Genomic DNA, 23,161 nt, shown 5'->3' on the forward strand with positions numbered 1-23,161 from the left:
AACATGTAATGGTTCAGTTTTGAAAACTGTAAACATTTTGCATTGTTTTGACTAGCACCACAACCTGACATAAAATAGCACATTTTACAAAGACCAGCATTGCTGAAACATATCTTGAATACTTGAGAAAGGGAACTTTTAAGGATTTTGTGGTGTGATATAATAACTCTTTGCTTTTCGTGTTTTATAGGATTCCAAATTTTATTTACTATTATTACTGGACACATACATAATGAATACAATTAACAATGTTCTTCAATACTTTTGTGGTGTCAGTTGATAACGTGGGATTTGATTTTCTTCTACAGATAGGCAGTTGTGTTTCTGTTGTATATTTGTTGATTAGACCTGGTTAAATAATGTTTATTTCGCTGTAAAGCTAGTTTCTGTTCCATTTGCACTCTCTGCAGAAGAAAGTGTGAGCCTCTGCTACTCCAGCTCCACTGTGCTTGCGGCTATTGTACAACACTGTTTAGAAATGCACTCAAGTTTACGGTGCGGATAGCGCGACTTACAGATTCACTTTTACCTTCTAATTTACCAGCAATCTCACTAAGAGCCAGTCAGATATATCCAGAGTGCCGGTTGTGGCCCACGGGCCATACAACGCCCAGGTCTGATATAGGGCATGCATTCTACCTGCTTAAAAGAAGCCTGAAGGGAGTAACCCAGTATAAATGCAAAAGTTTATTGATGTCTGTTGCTCACAGGCTTGAGCATGTCATTTCAAGCAAAGTATTTGCAACTGAAGACTACGTATTATTCACTTGAATTTATTTACATTTTATCTGTTGCAATACATTTGGTCATACGAAAAATGGGTGAATTAAGAAGAAAGGTGCTATCTTAATCTCATATTTGTCTATAATAATAATAATAATAATAATACTTATATATATATATATATATATATATGTATATATATATATAGAGCGCTTTTCAAAATTCTCAAAGACGCTTTACATGCAAAGATAAGGCACAAAGTTAAAGTTATAACAACAATAATAAGGGATACAGTCATTAAGTGGTCTCATTAATCTTTTAATGTCAAACCCAAAGGTTTTCAGTCTACAGCAGAAATAAGTAGTAGCTATTAATTGAAGATTCCTCAGTCTGTTATCCTCTGACCTTGAAATTTGTTGCATTTATTCTGGTTAATATCGTTTCTGTCCATTGAAAAACATGTATTTCCACAAAAGCAACTTTACAAGTAAGAGAACACATTCTTAACTTTCAGTGGAAATCAGTGTAGGAGAAGTTTATTTTAGGTAATTTTGGAACATTTCTGTTTGTCCATTCATCAAGACATTTGGACACAATTTAAAAACAAACTATCCTTTACACTATGTAGTAAACTAAAATGGAAAGACAGCGATGAAATGTTTTCTTAAAGCAAGGGCAAAGTGTATTTGGTATGTTGAAGTTAGGGTGGTTTAAACCAAACACTGATGAGAATAATGGGTGTTTTTGAGAATAATGGGAGTAACGGCGTTGAAATAAACGTTACTAACGCAGTTATTTTTCAGTAACGAGTAATCTAACTTATTACTCTGACTGTAACTATAACGCCCTTACCATTTCCGACATCTTGTTACTGCACGTTACTTTAGCCGCATACCTGTCAAGTCTCCCGTTTTGGCCCAGAAACTACCGTAGTTTACCCCTCTTTCCTGCCATCCTCCCATATTAGTATTTATGACTGTATTGATGAGAGATTATTAAATCTCTTAATGCCAATTATGGTGACAGTTCAAGGAGAAAGTCCAGCCTTTCAGGAGAATCAGCTTGCTGAATTTGCGGAGCGCAAAGGAGGGTCAGTGTGGGGAAGCCCCGGCCCCGTCGCTGTGAGTTCAGGCAGCTAGTCGGAGCAGCTGACAGAAAGGTAATGGAGCTGACCATGTAAACTGTGTTTATGTTGTTTCTGGAGCTGTTTCTGCAGGTTAAAAAGACTCGTCTCCCAATCATAACAGTCAGATCAAACCCATTTATATAATGTTAGACCTGCCCTGATGTACCTGATCAGCCAGTAACGAATTATTTGTTTTCACTTGTATTTACTAATTTAGGATTGCAGAATTTACTGTAAGCTATAATAAACGAAAATTTAGTTAGCTAACTAGTTTGATAGAAGCTGGATGTAGAGGATAGCCAGAATTTAGTACAGTACTTCATGTTGGTTGTTTAAAGCAGTTTCTGAACTCTGCTCACTGCCTCTAAATTGTGTGTTTTCCACTGGATCCAACTGATCAGCTAATAAACAATCCTTTATTGAGTTTACCTGTTAAAATCCCTTAGCCCACTGTTGACCGTAACTCAATCATTATGTAAATCCATCAGTGTATTAGACAGAAACAAGGGAATTGTTGCTACATGAAATTCATTGTTGAATTGTTGTACTGTTTTGCGGAATGAGGAATGGATTCACTGATGGAATATATCTGGTCCATGTCCTTTAGTAAAAGCTAATTTTGCAGAATGTGTGCACCCTTTGTTCAATTTTAAATCCATTGAATAAAAAGAGTGCATCCCTGACAGAAAAGTAAAGACTTAATAACTAGAAAAGTGTTTTCATTTAGGCTGTATTATTATAAGAATTACATAAGTAGGAATGTCCACAACATTTCAATGTCAACAAAGGTAGGCCTATTAGATTTTAGAATAAGTGAATAAGGGAAAATTTCCCTTATTTTTAAATTTAAAACTTGACAGGTATGCAAAAGTAACGCAATAGTTACTTTTACTGGAAACTAGTTACTTTTGTAGTGGAGTAACTCAGTTATGTATGTTGTGGTTATCTCCACTCACCACAGTGTTACTGATAGTGCCTGGGTGCACCGATTTGTAGCTTCCTTAAAGGCTTAGACCCCCTGTGACTTCACATAGCCTTCAGTGGGACCTAAATTGTCTCTCTTTGTTATATCTTACAAATGGTTCTCATTAAAACAGCCTTTATGATGGCAGTAGTCTCTGCCAAAAGAGTCAGTGATGTTCATGTGCTTTGTAGGCCCAACCTGTCTGATGCAGTGGCCTGCTTACTCTACTGTTAAACCTGACCAGAACTGGCCTAACCCAACATTTTTACTAAAGATCATGGATCACAGCCAGAGTTGCTTGTTACTCGAGAGGATGTTTTTTGTGACAGAATTGCATCCTCTACCTAACTGTGTGTGTGTGTGTGTGTGTGTGTGTGTGTGTGTGTGTGTGTGTGTGTATGTGTATATACATGTACACATACATACATACACACATACACACCTCTTGAAAGAATATTAGACCACTTCAAAATAATTAGTTTCTCTAATTTAACTGTTTATTAGTATATGTTTAAGTAAAATTAACTTTGTGGTTTTATTCTATAAACTACTGATGGCATTTCTCCCAAATTCCAAATAAAAGTCTTGTAATTTAGAACATTTATTTTCAGAAAATGAGAAATGGTCAAATTAACAAAAAAGTTGTATTGCCTTCAAACCTCAAATAATGCAAAGAAAACAAGTTCATGTCAATTTAGAAACAACAACACTAAAGTTTTTTCTAAGGAAGAGTTCACAATCAATAATTGGTATAGTATGCCAGGAGAGGAATAAGATGCCAAGATGCATGAAAACCTTGATTAAAAACCAGGGTTAATTCACCAAATATCTAGACTCTTAAAACCTCATGAATGTGAAGTAGTTTTCTTTGCATTATGTGAGGTCTGAAAGCTCTACATCTTTTTTGTTATTTCAGCTATTTTTCATTTTCTGCAAATAAATGCTCTAAATGGCAACATTTTTATTTGGAATTTGGGAGACATGTTGTCTGTAGTTTATAGAATAAAACAACAATGTTAATTTTACTCAAACATATACATATAAATAGCAAAATAATAGAAACTGAAGTGGTCTCTTAAGTTTTCCAGAACTGTATATATGAGAAGGATATAAAATGGGAATAGTATGTATGTTATACAACAAATTGACTAAATCTTACATTTCATACATGGGTGATTGACATGATGTGGCATTTTTGGTCCAGTGTGTCAAAATTATGTAAATTATAGAAGAATATGTCAAAAACTGTGGTCATATTGTTCAGAAAGTGCTATTTTATATTAACTAACAGAGCATACATGGGATTTTTTTTTCACAATTTTCAGTCAAACCAGAAAACCGTGACTGTCCCAATCAGACAGATTCTGAATAAAAACAAGCAAATTAATTTATTTTCTGTTTAATCAATCATATATTAATAGCCCAGATTTCTACTTGTGAGTTGTGGCGAAAGGTTTGGGCATAATATTTTGAAGCCACCATTAACTTATACATTTTGTCCCAAAAATGAATGTCATATGGTGTGGCGCCATGCACCTTTTTTTAAATGGGCTATTGTTTGGAAACTTTTGGGAAGTGGGGGTCCTTCTTCTTTTAGGAGGAAGAACACCACCTCGGAAGGACACTGAAAGTTACAGGGTGCATTTTTTCTCTTTATTCTTTCAGAAAAATCAAGTATATCTAGCACTCCTGCTTCAGCTTTATTTTGCAATCATATGGACATATGGTGTCATATGGTGTGACACATTTACACAAAAATGCCCCAATTAAAATGACTTTTTAGTCAATATTACCTTGCTAAATACATGAAACCTCATATGGTGTGACACAACATCATACGGTGTGACAGGTTTTTCTTGTCACACCATATGATTATTTTGTCACACTATATGATATAAACGGCATTTCATATGTTTTAGCTAATAGTTAAATGTTTTAAATATTTCATTTAACACATTTTCATATTATATTATTTACAAATGTAATATTTATACGGCAACACTCACTCATTCATGCAGATTCACTCACACTCATACTCAGCTACTCCTAAACACAAATGGAAAAGTTCAGTCTGACCCATTTGCGGTTCACTGTAGCACACCTGAACATCCAGTTTCAGCATAAAACCAGTAGAGGCATATATTATAAACACATGGTTCTTCTGTTTGTTTCTTTAAGTAGAAGCCAAATGTGTTACAATGTTTAATACAGATTTTTGCATACAGATTGTTGTGTGGTGTGATTCATCGTATGGCGTGACACCATGTCATATGGTGTGAACAATGCTATACTTTTATATAGCAGTGATTAATAATCTTGATAAATTGACTTATCAATATCACATTAAACCCATTTTTAATTTAATACACAATAATATCCATGTCACACCTTTCAACAATTTTGTCACTCAGACTGTAAACTAGTAAATAAATGTAAATTCAAGAAAAAGTCTACAAGACCATATATATATATATATATATATATATATATATATATATATATATATATATATATATATATATATATATATATATGTATATTTGTATTTTTTTTTATATATTTTTTTTGGTTTGTATGAAGGGGATTGGTGTGGTCTTGCTGTTCTTGTAGCAATTTGTCTCATGAGTCTTTGCAGACGTCTGAGTACTTGGCAGTTGAGGCACGGACCATGAACATAGTTCGCTATGCTTCTGGATCCTTGTCGAGCCAGTATCAGATGGTAGTGGTTGCTGTGTTCTGCTCACGCAACTTATAATGTCATTTATTGTGTGTGATTTGTGCTTACGTAGGGTGCTGTGGTTAGTGTGTTGTTGCCATAGGTTAAGGAAATGAGCTTAGATTAAGGAGGGATTCTGTTTGTTCATAGGTTATTTTTCGGTAGGTCTGTTACTTGGCAGTTGAGGCAATGGACCATGAACATAGTGTTAGGCTGTGCTTCTGGATCCTTGTTGAGCCAGTATCAGATTGTGGTGGTTTTGGCTATTGTTGTTAGTTGAGTGAGTAGTAGATCCTGACTGAGCCCTATGCATAACCCCAGCTGTTAGGTGCAGGATTTGTCAATTTCCTGTATTATATTACTTACTTGGAAAGATAAGAGTTGGTAGAATATAACCCAGTGATTTCTGTGATTTAAAAAAAAAAAAAAAACATTTTTTTTGCCAAATATGTCAACCACCTATATACATACAGATAACAAAAAAGTATGTAAATAAATAATTAGAACAAAAATAATAACAAATATTAACACAAACAGCAATTTGCTGGTTAAAGCACCAACTGGCAAAATAATGCCTATTAGAGCAAAGGTTTGTGTTGTGTAAGAGGATCTAATAGAATTTGAGACAGAGGCCTTTAACCATGATCAGTGCTTAGTTCCACATATACAAATCTGTTGAAGATTGTAGAATATTCATTAAGTAAGTTAGAATTTGGCAAAAGGTGTTCATGTGTTATGTTGCTGATCAGGAGACTTCAACAAGAATGTTTACAAAGTTGTTTTTTAACAAACAAGTGCTACCATCTACTTTTGTGTAGGGGAGAGCAATGTATCCAAATTTATTAAGTGAATGCATCATCAGTATGCAAATTTGAGTGAAAACTTGAATTTTCATGATAATTTAATTATTTTGTAATTGGCAAATGGGCAAAATTGGCAAATTTTGTAATTGGCAAATAAAAATACTTTTATTAGGTAACTCAGAAATGTTTATAAAACTCAAGATTTTCAAGATGAATGTTCCTTTGACAGTTAAGAGCTGGACAGGCAGGAGCTGCTTTCGTTATTTGACCTTTACTACTAGCTTCTTCCTGCTAAAAACTTTTCTAAAGATGTCTCTTGTATTTTTGCCAAGTTTCATGAATTTTGAATTATCTGTGTTCTGACCGTGTCATTGTTTCACTTTGGTTTAGTGTTGCGTCTCTAGTCAATCAATGGCCCGACATTACATCACTGTTTTAGCGATTAACTTATTTTCATCAAATATGTCTGATGTTCATCCACAGCTGATCTAGAGGTAATCTGACAAAGACTTAAGGAGCAGTTTAAATAAGTCAGTGAAAAATATGTAAATATTTCACAAATTCCAATATGGCCAACATCCTGTTGGGCGGAGCTAATACAAGCCAGTTGCAAATATGTGCATGAGTGTGTAGAGTGGACAAACTTTATCCCGACCATTGTCGACAATTGGGGGCGAAATATAGAGCTCCTGAACCACGCCCAAGCCCATGAACCATGGAATTTTACATTTTCCCCGGCATTGACGGTCCCCCTGTCACAGGGGGACGTAGGGCCCTCGCACAACAGCGCATAAAAGTAATTTTGAGGTTTTTTTGAGTGTGGCACTTTTCGAGAGTTTTCTTTCCTGCCAAACATGTCAAATATTTATTTAAAGTATAGGTGGCACTATAGAGCTGTTAAAACATATGTATTTTACATTTTAATTCTAGATCAAAGAACAGTCTCAGATAAACAGGCCTGTCAAATTTTGAATCATCTGTGTTCTGGCAGTGTCATGGTTTCAGTATGGTTTAGTGTTGCGTCTCTAGTAAATCAATTGCCCGCCATTACGTCACCTTTTTAGCAATCAACTATTTTTCATCAAATCTGTCTGATGTTCATCCACAGCTAATTTAGAGGTAATCTAACAAAGACTTTAGGAGCAGTTTAAATGAGTTTTTGAAAAATGTGTAAAAAGTTCACAAATTCCAATATGGCCGACTTCCTTTTGGGTGGAGCTAGTACAACCCAATGGGAAATATGTGCAGGGTCATAGTATGTACATGCCTACCAAAATTTGAGAAGGTTAGACACATTTTGACAGATCCACAAGCTAATTCATTAACCGAACAAATAAGGGGGCGCTGTAGAGTCCTCTAGCTACACGGAAAAAAATCATTGCCATATTTGTAAAGTGTTTTTAGGTCTTATGCAATCTAACAATTTTCAAGAGCATTCCTGTAATGTCAAATATGAAATACATATATATGAAATTTCAATTTCAGATCAAAGGACATCGTAATTCAAGCAGTCCTGTAAAGTTTTGTGAGTTTTCATCCATTGTAACCTCCTTAAACACCCAGCAACACCACTATGTAGTCACTTCCTGTTTTGATGGGGCATCTCAAGCAATTCAACTGTCCGTCATTTCATTCTCATTTAAGATATCGACTATTCCTTTGCAATTTATCATGTACAGTGAATCCGGAAAGTATTCACAGCGCTTCACTTTTTTCACAATTTGTTACGTTACAGCCTTATTCCATATTGTTTTATATTAATCTCTTGTCTTCACAAAATACCCTATTATGACCATGGGAAAAAAGTTTTTTTTGAGAGTTCTGAAAACTTATTAAAAATAAAAAAACTAAGAAGTCACATTTACGTAAGTATTCACAGTCTTCGCCATGAAGCTCAAAATTGAGCTCAGGTGCATCCTGTTTCCCCTGATCATCCTTGAGATGTTTCTACAGCTTAAATGGAATCCACCTGTGGTAAATCCAGTTGATTGGACATGATTTGGAAAGGCACACACCTGCCTATATAAGGTCCCACAGTTGGCTGTTTTCCGGCTGTTTGAATGAGCGAAATATAATCAGAATTATGTTAATTAACACTGTAACATAGAAGCATAGAACTATTATTTAATTAAAATGAATTTTAAGAACAGCTAAACACAGTGCTGCAAGTCAAAGAGTGGGCTTGCTAGTTTTTATTAGTTTTCACACATCTTATCAGAGAGATCAAACTAAGAAACGAGAGAAAGAGAGAGAGAGAGAGATTTGTGTGTTCTGGTGTATGAGCTACTCACAGGTAAATGTTCTCTCATACTGTATCTCCTGTTTCTCTTTCATCTGCCTCGCGCTCATGTTCTAATCCCATACATAATTCTGAAGTTTCTCAATGTTTTCTGTCGTATTTTGCGGCTAGCGCGAGCGCTTTAAACAAGAACTAACGCCACGGACCACGAGGTGCCGCGTTGTGCCGCTGTTGTGTCGAATCCGACTCCCTGCTGAATCCACTTCGCAAACAGAATCGGCACAACAACGCCCGCTGTACAACTCCGGGAGTAAAAACAGCGCTTATAAATAAATTAAACATGAAAATTAGGGTATTCTTTTAGTAATTTCAGTTCTTTTTAGTTAGTTTTATAAACACACAATACAGTTCCAGTTAGTTACCTTCGGTGCTTGGGCCCTAATAATAATAATAATAATAATAATAATAATAATAATAATAATAATAATAATAATAATAAACAGACCAAAAACAATAGGGCTTTGCATCTCTGGTGGCAGGCCAAGAAAAATCTCAGATAAGCAGAGGAGAAGGAGGGTGAGAACAGTCATAGTCAACCCACAGACCAGCTCCAAACACCTACATCATCTTTCTGCAGAAGTCACTGTGCATCGTTCAACTATTTAGCACACTTTACACAAGGAGCGGCTGTATGGGCGAGTAATGCAGAAGAAGCCTTTTTTGAGCACACACCACAAAACAGCGTTATGCTAAAGCACATTTGGACAAGCCAGCTTCATTTTGGAATAAGATGCTGTGGACTGATGGAACTAAAATTAATTTTTTTTGGAGGGCAGTATGCATGGTGAAAAAAGAACACAGCATTTCAAGACAAACACTTTGGTGGAGGATCAATCATGCCGTGGGGCTGTGTGGTCAGTGCAGGGACTGGGAATCTTGTTAAAATTGAGGGTCACAGGATTTCAGTAGAGCTTAGATCAGGCAAAAAAAATCCAGCCCGCCCCGAGCCCGTGCACATTCTGCCCAAGCCTGACCCAACCCGCCCCATAAACTGTCATTATGAGCTGGAGCCAGACTCGACCTGCCCCATAAACTTTCATTATGAGCCTGAGCCCGACCCGCAAACTGGCTGTTTTTGGGCTGTTTGAATGAGCGAAATCTGTTCAGAATGAAGTTAATTATCATTGCAGCACTGAAAGAGCATAGACCTATTATTTAATAAAAATGTGTAAGAACAGCTTAACACAGCGCTGCAAGTCAAATGCGAATAAGTGTAGGAGCTCATGTGTGCGGGAGCCCCAGAGCTGTGTGATTATAACATTCTAACTGGTGCAGCTTTTTAGAAATAATTTGATTTGTTACTTACAAGGTTATAATAGTTTTGAGATGTTCATTATAGATTAATTTTACTTTGTTTTCACTTTTTGCCGCCAATTTAGTTAATTTTATTCATTTGAAATGTGGGGTTGCTAGTTTTTATTTGTTTTTATTTTTTTATTAGTGCTTAGTTTTAGTTATTTATTATTAATTCTAGCATTTAGTTTTAGTTTTTTTCATACTAAAAATATTCAGTTACTGTCAAACAACCAACTGTCCACAAAACTGTAACAGTCCACAAGCTAGCAGCCTTAAGAGCAAAATATATGTAACACTGCTGCTTAAAATAGCCAATAGAACACACATTACATGAAAGAACCTTATCTGAGAGATCAGTTCAACCTCCCACTTAGGGTGTTCTGATGTATGAGGTACTCACAGCTGCTTCTCATAAGGACTTGTAGCTGTGTGGTGTTATTTCACATAACGTATATCCTGTTTCACTACAGGACACATACTTTTATCTCCCTTGCGCTCATATTCTAACCCTATACAGAATTCTGCAGCTTCCTCAGTGTTTTTAGTCGTTATTTTGCAGCTTTACACAAGTTGAAATCCGACTCTCCGTAGAATCTGACTCCCCTCTGTGAGCAGGATTTCGGCACAACAACGCCCGCTGTAAAACAGCTGGAGTGGAAACAGCATTTATAAATAAATTAACACGAAAAAAACGAAGGGTATTCTATGTGTAATTTTAGTTTGTTTCAGTTAGTTTTATAAACACACAGTTCAGTTCCAGTTAGTTACCGTATTTTTTCTTTTAATTACCGTTTCTATCACTTTCAGTTAACAAAAAAATATTTTTTTACTTTCAGTTTTTCGTTTTGTTAACGATAATAACATTGGTTACTTCGGGCAGAGAATCTAAGCTCTAGATTTCAGTCAATTTCTGGGTACTTTAACGAGACAAGATGTATTTATCTATCTGTTAGTGCATACCAACCTTGTCTGTGGCTTTGTCTGTGTCTGGCTGGGAATAGACTGAAGCCATTTTTCAGTCAGATAATCTATAAGTACAAAATGATATAGCCTCTTATGTTGCTGTGGAAGATATTCTTGCTCTTGCTATGTGTACAATTACTTCAGAGTATGATTTCAAAGGTAACTATTAATAGTAAATGCTATTAGGATAAAAAACATGAATAAATATATGTTCAATTATACAATATACAATACAATTCACCTAATTTTTGCAGAACTTTCATTTAGCAGGGTGGCTTTTAAAAGGGTCTGATTTCAGGTATTTCATTCTAACACTGAAAGGACTAAAATTAACATTTTTAATGGTAATGGTTTGACTGATTTAATATATTTTCCTTTCGTCTTTCATTCCAGAAAAAGCCCCTTACTGCTGTTATCAAAGAAGTGTGTGACAAGTAAGTTGGAGTTTGTTTGTATGTTAGAGAGAGAATCCTTCTTTATGTTTTTCATTATGAACATCAACCTGTTTTTGCTACTGAAAATGTGACATTTTTTTAAAAGGTGGAATCTTTCTGGACCTGAGAACTTTGCTCTTCAGTATGCAGATGGAGTTCAGACCTACATTACTGAATCTGTAAGTAATTTGTTATTTCAAAGAAAGTGTGTGTATTGGGGGTATTTAATTTTTTTAAAGGGCATTGTTTTTGTACATTTATCATATGTACGTTCTGCATTTTTATCACTTCCTGGGTGCTGTTACAGATTACAGATTTGAAATGGCTGTGACAACAGTGCACTGTGCCTAGCATAAGCATTGGTCTCCTTAATTACCCTTCTGTCTGCAAGTGTATGTGTGTTTGTGTTAACAGTGGTAATCTGTTTGGCTCTGTTTGTATATATGCAAAGTGTGTGTGTGTGTGTTTATTAATAAGATTTTAAGTAATAGACCAACACAAAGTAGCATTTAAGTGGAATGAAAGTAATATATGGTTTTGAATATGTCTTTCGGATGTATTCAGCCCCCTTTACTCTGAGGCTTCTAAATAAAATCCAGTACAGAACAGAATACATCTGTTCTGTGATTTGTTAGTGAACAAACAGCATCATGAAGATGAAACTCACCAGACAGGTTAGAGATAAAGTTATGGAGAAGCTTAAGGGAGCTTTAAGCATCTTAATGAGCACTATTTAATCCATCGTCCAAAAATGGAAAAAGTATTCTACAGTTGCAAACCTACCAAGACTTTGCCATCCACCCAAACTGACAGATCGAGCAAGGACAGCACTGGTCAGAGGAGGAGGAGCTGCAGAAATCCACAGCTCAGATGGGAGAATTTGTTTACAGCACAACTAAAAGTTGTGCACTCACCAAATTTGACCTTTTTTGAAGAGTGGCAAGAAAAAAAACATTGTTGAAAGAAAGAAATTTGAAATGTTTACAGTTTGCAAGCCATACAGTGGATACATGAACGTGGAAGAAGGTGCGATAGTTAGGAGATACCAAAGGTGAAATTTTGGCCTAAGCAAAGTCACAATGCTTATCACCCTGAACACAGTATCATACTATGGGGATGCTTTTCTTTACCAGGGACAGGGAAGCTGGTCAGCGTTAATGAAAAGATGGATGGAGCTAAATAGATTCCAGCATAACAATGACCAGAACATACAGCCAGAGCTACACTAGAATGGTTTAGATCAAAGAATATACATGTTTTAGAATGGCCCAGTCAAAGTCCTGACCTAAATCCCACTGAGCTTCTATGGTAAAACATAAAAACTGCTTTTCACAGATGCTCTTCATTCAACCTGCCTGGCAAAAATCTCAGTCTCTAGATGCGCAAAGCTGGTAGAGGCATAGCCCAAAAGACTTCACAATTATGTGCTAATTTGTGTTGGCCTATCACTTCAATTCTCAATAAAATACATCTATGTTTGAGGTTTTATGGTGACAAAAACACAATCTATATATAAATATTTAAATGTAAAGAAAATGAAATGCATTTTATTTCTAGGTAAAGTTAACCCTTAAACTTCACTTAATGTCGAGACATGTTATCAATGCCGGTGCGAGTTCAAGTAGAGACTTCTGCAGCGTGAATAACCCCCACCCCTCCTCACCCTCACCCAGCCATGAAGCCACTAACCCCATGACAGCGGGAATAATCTAAGGCTTCTAACTCTCACCTCAGACTTTGTGATTCGGTGCTTGGGCAGGCCCTCCACGTTGAAGCCCCAGAGTCCGCTCTATATCATAAAATCCGGTGTGAACGGCACCCGCTTGGAACGGTGTTCTGTCAAGTTGAGCTGCCTTGTCAAACCGTGCTTTCCTAGTGTCTATTTACGGACTCTGTAAAATGCAGAATCAACCTGAGATATGATTTAAACCTACAGTTACTTACACAACGTTTTTGAGACTTTGATACCACCTAAGACCCTATTTCAAACTCTTTTTTTAATCTGTTTTCATTCTTCTTTTCTGTCTCAAATGCTAATTAAGCAAATTTGGCTGATCAGTAGAGGTTTTGGACAATAGACATTTGAGGTTTAAAGGCTGGCATTTCAAATAGAATCACAATCATAAACAAATAAACAATCACTTTTTAACATGTCAATCAAGCAAATCGTTGGGAGATTATTTCAGATGTGACGGATCGGATGTTACAGAAAAACAATTTATTAAAGCTATTTTCACCTAAATATTGCCATTCAAAACATTTGAACTCTTTACTGGACATATGCCAATGCACAATGTGAAGGTATTTCCTAGATCCCATCAAATATTGTAGATAAAATCAGCAATAGCCTTTAAAGAGTTGGTGTGCAATTTGGGGAAGAGCTCAAATCAAAATCAAATGAATTGTTATAGCACTTTTTACAACTGATGTTGTTACAAAGCAGCTTTACAAAAATGTGTTTACAGGACAGAAAATCAGGTAAAACATTTAACTTACAATACAAAACCCCTGGTGGTGGTCAGAAAACGTATAAGTTCATTAAAAAAAAGTCATTATACATCCACACAGGTGTAATATATTTAGGTGAATAGCAACACCAGCAATGGAAGCAGTTGGAGTTTATGTACATTTGGATGTAATTGGTAGTGGAGAGTGAGCAACTAGTCCAGGCATGTTGTAAAAAGTCGATGATGGGCAGCTGAACTGTGGTGGGTGATGGAGAAGCCTGACTTCCAGAAACTTCCATCAGTCTGCCGGACAGTGGAGAGGAGAGCCTAAATTGTCTAACCTCCATCAGTATATTAATAACTCGGATGAAGGCAAAAAGATTTAATTAGTTTTGACTGGATTTATGGAGAACAGCAAATATGTTACATTATCAGAGTGTGGCTAACGACTCCGGCAGATCTGAATAAAACAGCCTAACTAAAGGGAGGGAGCCAAAGGTAACTGAAGGGTATAAAGTTGGCTGGTCGCCCTTCACCCTTTCCTTGATTCAATATCCCCTGCCCTCTTCTGGTTCCTCGGCCACACCCTAATTTAAAGGGAGATTGAATAAAGAAGAGTACAGACAAAAGCTGCTGTCCTTAACAATCTGAGTTTATTCGGGTACAGACATAGTCTTTTATAGCAGTACATACGTGCAGTCAGCAAAAGGGGGAACTTGTATCTAGCGTGTGCTGTGGTCATGAACTAGTTTCTAGCGTGTGCTAGGTAGATACCAGGTCATGAACTGGTATCTAGCGTGGTATTTAGCGTGTGCTGTGGTCATGAACTGGTTTCTAGCGTGTGCTAGGTATATATCAAGTCATGAACTGGTATCTAGCATGTGCATGAACTGCTGTCTAGCGTGTGCTGTGGTCATGAACTGCTATCTAGCGTGTGCTTTGGTCATTAACTGGTTCCTAGCGTGTGCTTTGGTCATTAACTGGTTCCTAGCGTGTGCTAGGTAGATATCAGGTCATGAACTATCTAGCGTGGTATGTAGTGTTTGCATGATCTGGTGTCTAGCGTGTGCTGTGGAAAGGATCTGTTGTCTAGCATGTGCTGTGGTCTTGAACTGGTATCTAGCATGTGCTGTGGTCATGAACTAGTATATAACATGTGCTGTGTTCATGAACTGGTATCTAGCGTGTGCTGTGGAAAGGATCTGTTATCTAGCGTGTGCTGTGGAAAGGATCTGTTATCTAGCGTGAGCTGTGTTCATGAACTGGTATCTAGCGTGTGCTGTGGTCATGAACTTGTATCTGGCATGTGCTGTTGTCATGACCTGGTATCTAGCGTGTGCTGTGGTCATGAACCGGTGTCTAGCATGTGATGTGGTCATTAACTGGTATCTAGCGTGTGCTGTAGTCATGAACTGGTATCTAGCGTCTGCTTTGGTCATGAAGTAGTATCTAGCGTGTGCTGTGGTCATGAACTGGTATCTAGCCTGTGCTGTGGTCATGCAATGGTATCTAATGTGTGCTGTGGTCATGAACTGGTATCAGGCCCGGAATGGCTAATCGGGAGGTTCGGGAGGATTCCCCATGTGCCGGCTCGAGTTTGGGAAAAAAATAATTTACCCGTCACTTATCTAATCTTATTCTTGCATTCATTTCTGTTTAACTGCATATGCATTCTCTATTCGTCTGACAACACAGCCCCTGACCAACTGAGGGAATTCTCCTCTCCCAAATGTTTGAGTTGGTTGCGACCACGAGTGGTCTTTTCTGAAGCGATAAAATTAAATACAGCAATAGAATAGCACGAAGCGTCAGTCGACTGTGATGGAGGGTAAAAAGAGGCCAGGCGGAGCCGAAAAGGCCATATTAAAAAAAAGAAAGAAGGTGAAAGAAGAAGCTGCCAAATGTGCAAAATGAACAAGCTTGTTTTCCAGAGGACAGACTCCAGCTGCAGCCGGTAAACAGAGATATGGAAATAATCTTGAATTGTCAGCTATTGCGCACCTTTTGCAATGTCGACTTAGCGTACACATCATTAACCTCTTAACATGCCCTGGCCCGCCGGCGGGCCACAAATATGTCATAGTTAATATCTTGCTGTGTTTATGAATAATTTTGGACACCCAATATGCCATTTTAAAGCCTAGAATCTCTGCTTTTCAGTATTTAGCTGTTTGTCCTTTCAGGAAATAAACATTTAGGGTGAAATATGCCTTGTTTATTAGAATTAAGATTCATAATTTTGTCTTTAAGCTACTGCTTTGAGGATTCACTATTTCGTTTTGATCTTTTAGAATTCGTTAGATTATATTTCTTTTAGCATTTTGAGCTTAGTTTAGTTGGTTATTTTCCTATTTTATATCTATTTTTTCTGTTTTTATTAAAAGTTTTTATTAACTTTTTAGCTCCTAGCTTGTTAGCATACAGAACATCTCCCTGGTCTTTTAAATGAATGTTGATTTATTCATTTAATAGCTGTATCTAATTCTTTTAAGCCAGACAGACACTGTGTAATTTTTTTAATCGGGTGCTGAGAGCTCATCCGCATGTTTGAATGGTTTGTTCTGTAGGAAAACGCACCTGATTTATATGCTGACACTGTAGTCTGACTGGCAGGCTGGGAGACTGATTGTCATGCAGCCCCAAAGCAGTAGAATTAGCGGCAGATCCCCGCAAGCCGTGCACCTATTAATCCACCTGCACATCTTTAAACGCGTGGATGAGCTCGTCACTTTCCTCGGCCGGTCGGGCTCCAGGAAATAGTCTGTGATGTCATCTTTTTTTTAATACTATTTTATTTGTTTATTTAAAAATGTGTCTATTTTTATTGTTAACGAAACTTCTCCTTAACCTCTTAACACGCCCTGTAATATTTAATATCTGGCTGTGTTTATGAATAATTATAGGTTCAATATAGACACCCAATATACCCTTTTAAGCTTAGAATCTCTGCTTTATTCTTGCTTGGTGACCATTCGAACAGTCTGCCCCTCCGGATTACGGAACTGCGACCCGTTTTACTGTATGATGTACGGTTCCTGAATTAGAGCCAAAAGAGCATGTTACAGTGTGTGTGTGCAGTTCTCATCTGCTTGTGTTTCGCTGCAGGACACTCGTGACACACACCCAACCCCCTTGAGTGCTTCCCCCACACTCTTACCTTCAAAATGCCTCCAAATGTAAGAAAATCCATCAATCTAGTCGCTAGTTACCCTCATTGATATCCCACCAGTACCTGAAATAATTTGAGACAGAAAAAAAATAAATACATTTTAACGCTTTATTAAAAGCATATTATTGGCCGCTCCACCAAATCTTGATTCTAGTGTACTGTCTAACCATAGACCTTTTTCAAACTTACAGTTTATTTCTAAGATATTAGAAAAAGCTGTAGCCCAACAGCTTTGCTCTTACCTGCAAAGAAACCAGATCTATAAAAAATTTCAATCTGGATTTAGCCCTTATCATAGCACTGAGACAGCTTTAGTTAGAATAACAAACGATCTACTTGTAGCCGCCGACCAAGGCTGTGTTTCCCTACTCGTACTTCTCGATCTGAGCGCAGCCTTTGATACAATAGATCATACTATCCTTTTAGAAAGATTAGAGAACATGGTCGGTGTAACTGGAACTGCATTATCATGGTTAAAATCATTCTTAACTGATCGCTATCAGTTTGTGAGGATAAATGATATGTCTTCCAGTAATACTAAGGTGAGATATGGAATTCCACAAGGCTCTATATTAGGACCGTTATTATTCACATTATATATGCTCCCACTGGGCAAAGTTATTAGAAAACATGATGTGAGCTTTCATTGTTATGCGGATGACACTCAGCTCTTCATATCAGCCAAACCTGATGACAGTGAGAGATTAAAGAAAATCGAGGATTGTGTAGAAGATGTAAAATCATGGATGTCTCACAACTTCCTCCTATTAAATAGTCATAAAACAGAAGTTCTCCTCATAGGCCCCAAAGCTGCTAGAAATAAATTATCAGACTTAATGCTAAATCTGGCCGACTTCTCCGTCACACCTGGTTCAGCAGCTAAAAATCTTGAAGTTATTATAGATTCAGATCTAGCATTCGATAAACACATATCTAATGTTATTAGAAAAGCTTTTCTACACCTCCGTAATATTGCCAAGCTGAGAAATGCCCTATCACTGCATGAAGCAGAAAAATAGTACATGCCTTCATTACCTCAAGGCTAGATTATTGTAATACGCTACTGTCAAGATGTTCCTGCAGTAACTTAAATAAACTTTAGTTAGTTAAAAATGCTGCAGCCAGGGTCCTTAATAAAACTAGAAAATTTAACCATATTAGTCCAGTCCTATCAGCACTGCACTGGCTTCCAGTCAAATTCCGCATAGACTATAAAATTCTCCTGTTAACATATAAAGCCCTACACAGGCTCGCTCCTGAGTATTTGCGAGACCTCATCTCCTATTATAAACCACCACGATTACTTAGATCTCAGGGTGCTGGTTTCTAAGTAGTTCCTAACATTCAGAGGAGCTCTGCAGGAGGAAGAGCTTTCTCTTATAAAGCTCCCCAACTCTGGAATAATCCCCCCGAATATGTTCGGGACTCAGACACAGTCTCAATCTTAAAGTCTAGACTGAAAACTTACTTGTTTAGTTTAGCTTTTGGTAATTAATGTTTTTTTTTCCCCTTTAGATAAGGCTGCATATTCAGGGGTTCATGGACATAGGGAATTGTGGTAAACTGAGATGCTGGTGCTGCTGTTCTCCCACTGCACACGATCACTCAGGTTTGTGGACGGTGGAGTGGGTGGATGCCAGTGTTTCAGGGAGCCTCCGTGTCTGTTACCTTCTGGCTCTCTCCCTTTAGTTAGACTGTTTTATTTAGGTCTACCAGAGTCATTCGCAACACTCTGATAATGTTTTATATTCTCTGTTTTACATAAATCCAGTAAAACTAATTCCATCTCTCTGCCTTCCTCCAAATTACTGACTGCCCACCTGTCTGACCCGATACTGGTTGATTGGCCAGTTGACTGGCCAGACTGGAAGTTTATGAAGTCAGCTCTTCTCCATCACCCACCAAAGATCAGCTGCTCATCATCCATCTTACTCGATAAGCCATTAGTGGCGCTGCAATACTCCTGAATATATAAAATCTGTGTGGATGTATGAAAGACTTTTTAAAATTAATTTAAAAGCCGTTTGACCAGTGGTAGGATGGTCCCCCCCCCTTAAATGTGAGTCTTGGTCCTCCCAAGGTTTCTTCCTCCTCCAGCTCTGAGAGAGTTTTTCCTTGCCTCCGCTTAATGGGGGTTATGTATTATGTATTTTCTATGTTTAATCTTTTGCCTGATTCTTTGTCCTGTAATCATGTTTCTGTAAAGCTGCTTTGTGCCAAAACCAGTTGTAAAAGGCGCTATACAAATAAATTTGATTTGACTTAATTTGATTTGATCAAGCGTGTGCTGTGGTGAGGAACTGGTATCTAGCGTGTGCTGTGGTGAGGAACTGGTATCTAGCGTGTGCTGTGTTGAGGAACTGGTATCTAGCGTGTGCTTTTTTTGAGGAACTGGTATCTAGCGTGTGCTGTTGTGAGGAACTGGTATCTAGCGTGTGCTGTGGTGAGGAACTGGTATCTAGCGTGTGCTGTGGTGAGGAACTGCTATGAAGTGTGTGCTGTGGTGAGGAACTGGTATCTAGCGTGTGCTGTGGTGAGGAACTGGTATCTAGCGTGTGCTATGAAGTGTGTGCTGTGGTGAGGAACTGGTATCTAGCGTGTGCTGTGGTGAGGAACTGGTATCTAGCGTGTTCTGTGGTGAGGAACTGGTATCTAGCGTGTGCTGTGGTGAGGAACTGGTATTTAGCGTGTGCTGTGGTGAGGAACTGGTATCTAGCGTGTGCTGTGGTGAGGAATTGGTATCTAGCGTGTGCTTAGGAACTGGTATCTAGTGTGTGCTGTGCTGAGGAACTGATATCTAGCGTGTGCTGTGGTGAGGAACTGATATCTAGCGTGTGCTGTGGTGAGGAACTGGTATCTAGCGTGTGCTGTGGTGAGGAATTGGTATCTAGCGTGTGCTGAGGAACTGGTATCTAGCGTGTGCTGTGGTGAGGAACTGGTATCTAGCGTGTGCTGTGGTGAGGAACTGGTATCTAGCGTGTGCTGTGGTGAGGAACTGGTATTTAGCGTGTGCTGTGGTGAGGAACTGGTATGAAGTGTGTGCTGTGGTGAGGAACTGGTATGAAGTGTTTGCTGTGGTGAGGAACTGGTATCTAGCATGTGCTGTGGTGAGGAACTGGTATCTAGCGTGTGCTGTGTTCATGAACTGGTATCTAGCGTGTGCTGTGGTGAGGAACTGATATCTAGCGTGTGCTGTGGTAAGGAACTGGTCTCTAGCGTGTGCTGTGGTGAGGAATTGGTATCTAGCGTGTGCTGAGGAACTGGTATCTAGCGTGTGCTGTGGTGAGGAACTGGTATTTAGCATGTGCTGTGGTCATGAACTGATATCTAGCGTGTGCTGTGGTCATGAACTGTTATCTAGCGTGTGCTGTGGTGAGGAACTGGTATTTAGCGTCTGCTGTGGTGAGGAACTGGTATTTAGCGTCTGCTGTGATCATGAACTGGTATCTAGCGTGTGCTGTTGTGAGGAACTGGTATCTAGCGTGTGCTGTGGTGAGGAACTGGTATCTAGCGTGTGCTGTGGTGAGGAATTGGTATCTAGCGTGTGCTGTGGTGAGGAACTGCTATGAAGTGTGTGCTGTGGTGAGGAACTGGTATCTAGTGTGTGCTGTGGTGAGGAACTGGTATCTAGCGTGTGCAGTGGTGAGGAACTGGTATGAAGTGTGTGCTGTGGTGAGGAACTGGTATTTAGCGTGTGCTGTGGTGAGGAACTGGTATTTAGCGTGTGCTGTGTTCATGAACTGATATCTAGCGTGTGTTGTGGTGAGGAACTGGTATCTAGCGTGTGCTGTGGTGAGGAACTGGTGTCTAGCGTGTGCTTTTTTTGAGGAACTGGTATCTAGTGTGTGCTGTGGTGAGGAACTGATATCTAGCGTGTGCTGTGGTGAGGAACTGGTATCTAGCGTGTGCTGTGGTGAGGAATTGGTATCTAGCGTGTGCTGAGGAACTGGTATCTAGCGTGTGCTGTGGTGAGGAACTGGTATCTAGCGTGTGCTGTGGTGAGGAACTGGTATCTAGCGTGTGCTGTGGTGAGGAACTAGTATGAAGTATGTGCTGTGGTGAGGAACTGGTATTTAGCGTGTGCTGTGGTGAGGAACTGGTATGAAGTGTGTGCTGTGGTGAGGAACTGGTATCTAGCATGTGCTGTGGTGAGGAACTGGTATCTAGCGTGTGCTGTGTTTATGAACTGGTATCTAGCGTGTGCTGTGGTGAGGAACTGATATCTAGCGTGTGCTGTGGTAAGGAACTGGTCTCTAGCGTGTGCTGTGGTGAGGAATTGGTATCTAGCGTGTGCTGAGGAACTGGTATCTAGCGTGTGCTGTGGTGAGGAACTGGTATTTAGCATGTGCTGTGGTGAGGAACTGGTATCTAGCGTGTGCTCAGACGAGGAACTGGTATTTAGCATGTGCTGTGGTCATGAACTGATATCTAGCGTGTGCTGTGGTCATGAACTGTTATCTAGCGTGTGCTGTGGTGAGGAACTGGTATTTAGCGTCTGCTGTGGTGAGGAACTGGTATTTAGCGTCTGCTGTGATCATGAACTGGTATCTAGCGTGTGCTGTTGTGAGGAACTGGTATCTAGCGTGTGCTGTGGTGAGGAACTGGTATCTAGCGTGTGCTGTGGTGAGGAATTGGTATCTAGCGTGTGCTGTGGTGAGGAACTGCTATGAAGTGTGTGCTGTGGTGAGGAACTGGTATCTAGCGTGTGCTGTGGTGAGGAACTGGTATCTAGCGTGTGCAGTGGTGAGGAACTGGTATGAAGTGTGTGCTGTGGTGAGGAACTGGTATTTAGCGTGTGCTGTGGTGAGGAACTGGTATTTAGCGTGTGCTGTGTTCATGAACTGATATCTAGCGTGTGCTGTGGTGAGGAACTGATATCTAGCGTGTGCTGTGGTGAGGAATTGGTATCTAGCGTGTGCTGTGGTGAGGAACTGGTATTTAGCATGTGCTGTGGTGAGGAACTGGTATCTAGCGTGTGCTGTGGTCATGAACTGTTATCTAGTGTGTGCTGTGGTGAGGAACTGGTATTTAGCGTCTGCTGTGATCATGAACTGGTATCTAGCGTGTGCTGTTGTGAGGAAGTGGTATCTAGCATGTGCTGAGGAACTGGTATCTAGCGTGTGCTGTGGTGAGGAATTGGTATCTAGCGTGTGCTGTGGTGAGGAACTGCTATGAAGTGTGTGCTGTGGTGAGGAACTGGTATCTAGAGTGTGCTGTGGTGAGGAACTGGTATCTAGCATGTGCTGTGGTGAGGAACTGGTATCTAGCGTGTGCTGTGGTGAGGAACTGGTATGAAGTGTGTGCTGTGGTGAGGAACTGGTATTTAGCGTGTGCTGTGGTGAGGAACTGGTATTTAGCGTGTGCTGTGTTCATGAACTGATATCTAGCGTGTGCTGTGGTGAGGAACTGGTATCTAGCGTGTGCTGTGGTGAGGAATTGGTATCTAGCGTGTGCTGAGGAACTGGTATCTAGCGTGTGCTGTGCTGAGGAACTGATATCTAGCGTGTGCTGTGTTCATGAACTGGTATCTAGCGTGTGCTGTGGTGAGGAACTGATATCTAGCGTGTGCTGTGGTGAGGAACTGTTATCTAGCGTGTGCTGTGGTGAGGAATTGGTATCTAGCGTGTGCTGTGTTGAGGAACTGGTATCTAGCGTGTGCTGTGGTGAGGAATTGGTATCTAGGGTGTGCTGAGGAACTGGTATCTAGCGTGTGCTGTGCTGAGGAACTGATATCTAGCGTGTGCTGTGTTCATGAACTGGTATCTAGCGTGTGCTGTGGTGAGGAACTGATATCTAGCGTGTGCTGTGTTGAGGAACTGGTATCTAGCGTGTGCTGTGGTGAGGAATTGGTATCTAGCGTGTGCTGAGGAACTGGTATCTAGCGTGTGCTGTGGTGAGGAACTGGTATCTAGCGTGTGCTGTGGTGAGGAACTGGTATCTAGCGTGTGCTGTGGTGAGGAACTGGTATGAAGTATGTGCTGTGGTGAGGAACTGGTATTTAGCGTGTGCTGTGGTGAGGAACTGGTATGAAGTGTGTGCTGTGGTGAGGAACTGGTATTTAGCGTGTGCTGTGGTGAGGAACTGGTATGAAGTGTGTGCTGTGGTGAGGAATTGGTATCTAGCGTGTGCTGAGGAACTGGTATCTAGCATATGCTGTGGTGAGGAACTGGTATCTAGCGTGTGCTGTGTTCATGAACTGGTATCTAGCGTGTGCTGTGGTG

The 23,161-nt window shown here is 39.4% G+C and overlaps 1 protein-coding gene across 7 annotated transcripts in view; it reads left to right on the forward strand.

Annotated features, from left to right (window-relative positions):
* elmo3 (engulfment and cell motility 3) overlaps nt 1–23,161 on the forward strand; it is a 394,497-nt gene that overhangs the window by 210,809 nt on the left and 160,527 nt on the right. For all 7 annotated transcript variants that reach the window (XM_049484514.1, XM_049484516.1, XM_049484517.1 and 4 more), the window contains 2 exons: nt 11,284–11,324; nt 11,431–11,503. In XM_049484514.1, the coding sequence (XP_049340471.1) occupies nt 11,284–11,324; nt 11,431–11,503 (114 nt within the window). The remainder of the gene's footprint in view (nt 1–11,283; nt 11,325–11,430; nt 11,504–23,161) is intronic.

The sequence above is a fragment of the Astyanax mexicanus genome, chromosome 10 (assembly GCF_023375975.1).
Source record: "Astyanax mexicanus isolate ESR-SI-001 chromosome 10, AstMex3_surface, whole genome shotgun sequence".
NCBI lineage: Eukaryota > Metazoa > Chordata > Actinopteri > Characiformes > Acestrorhamphidae > Astyanax > Astyanax mexicanus.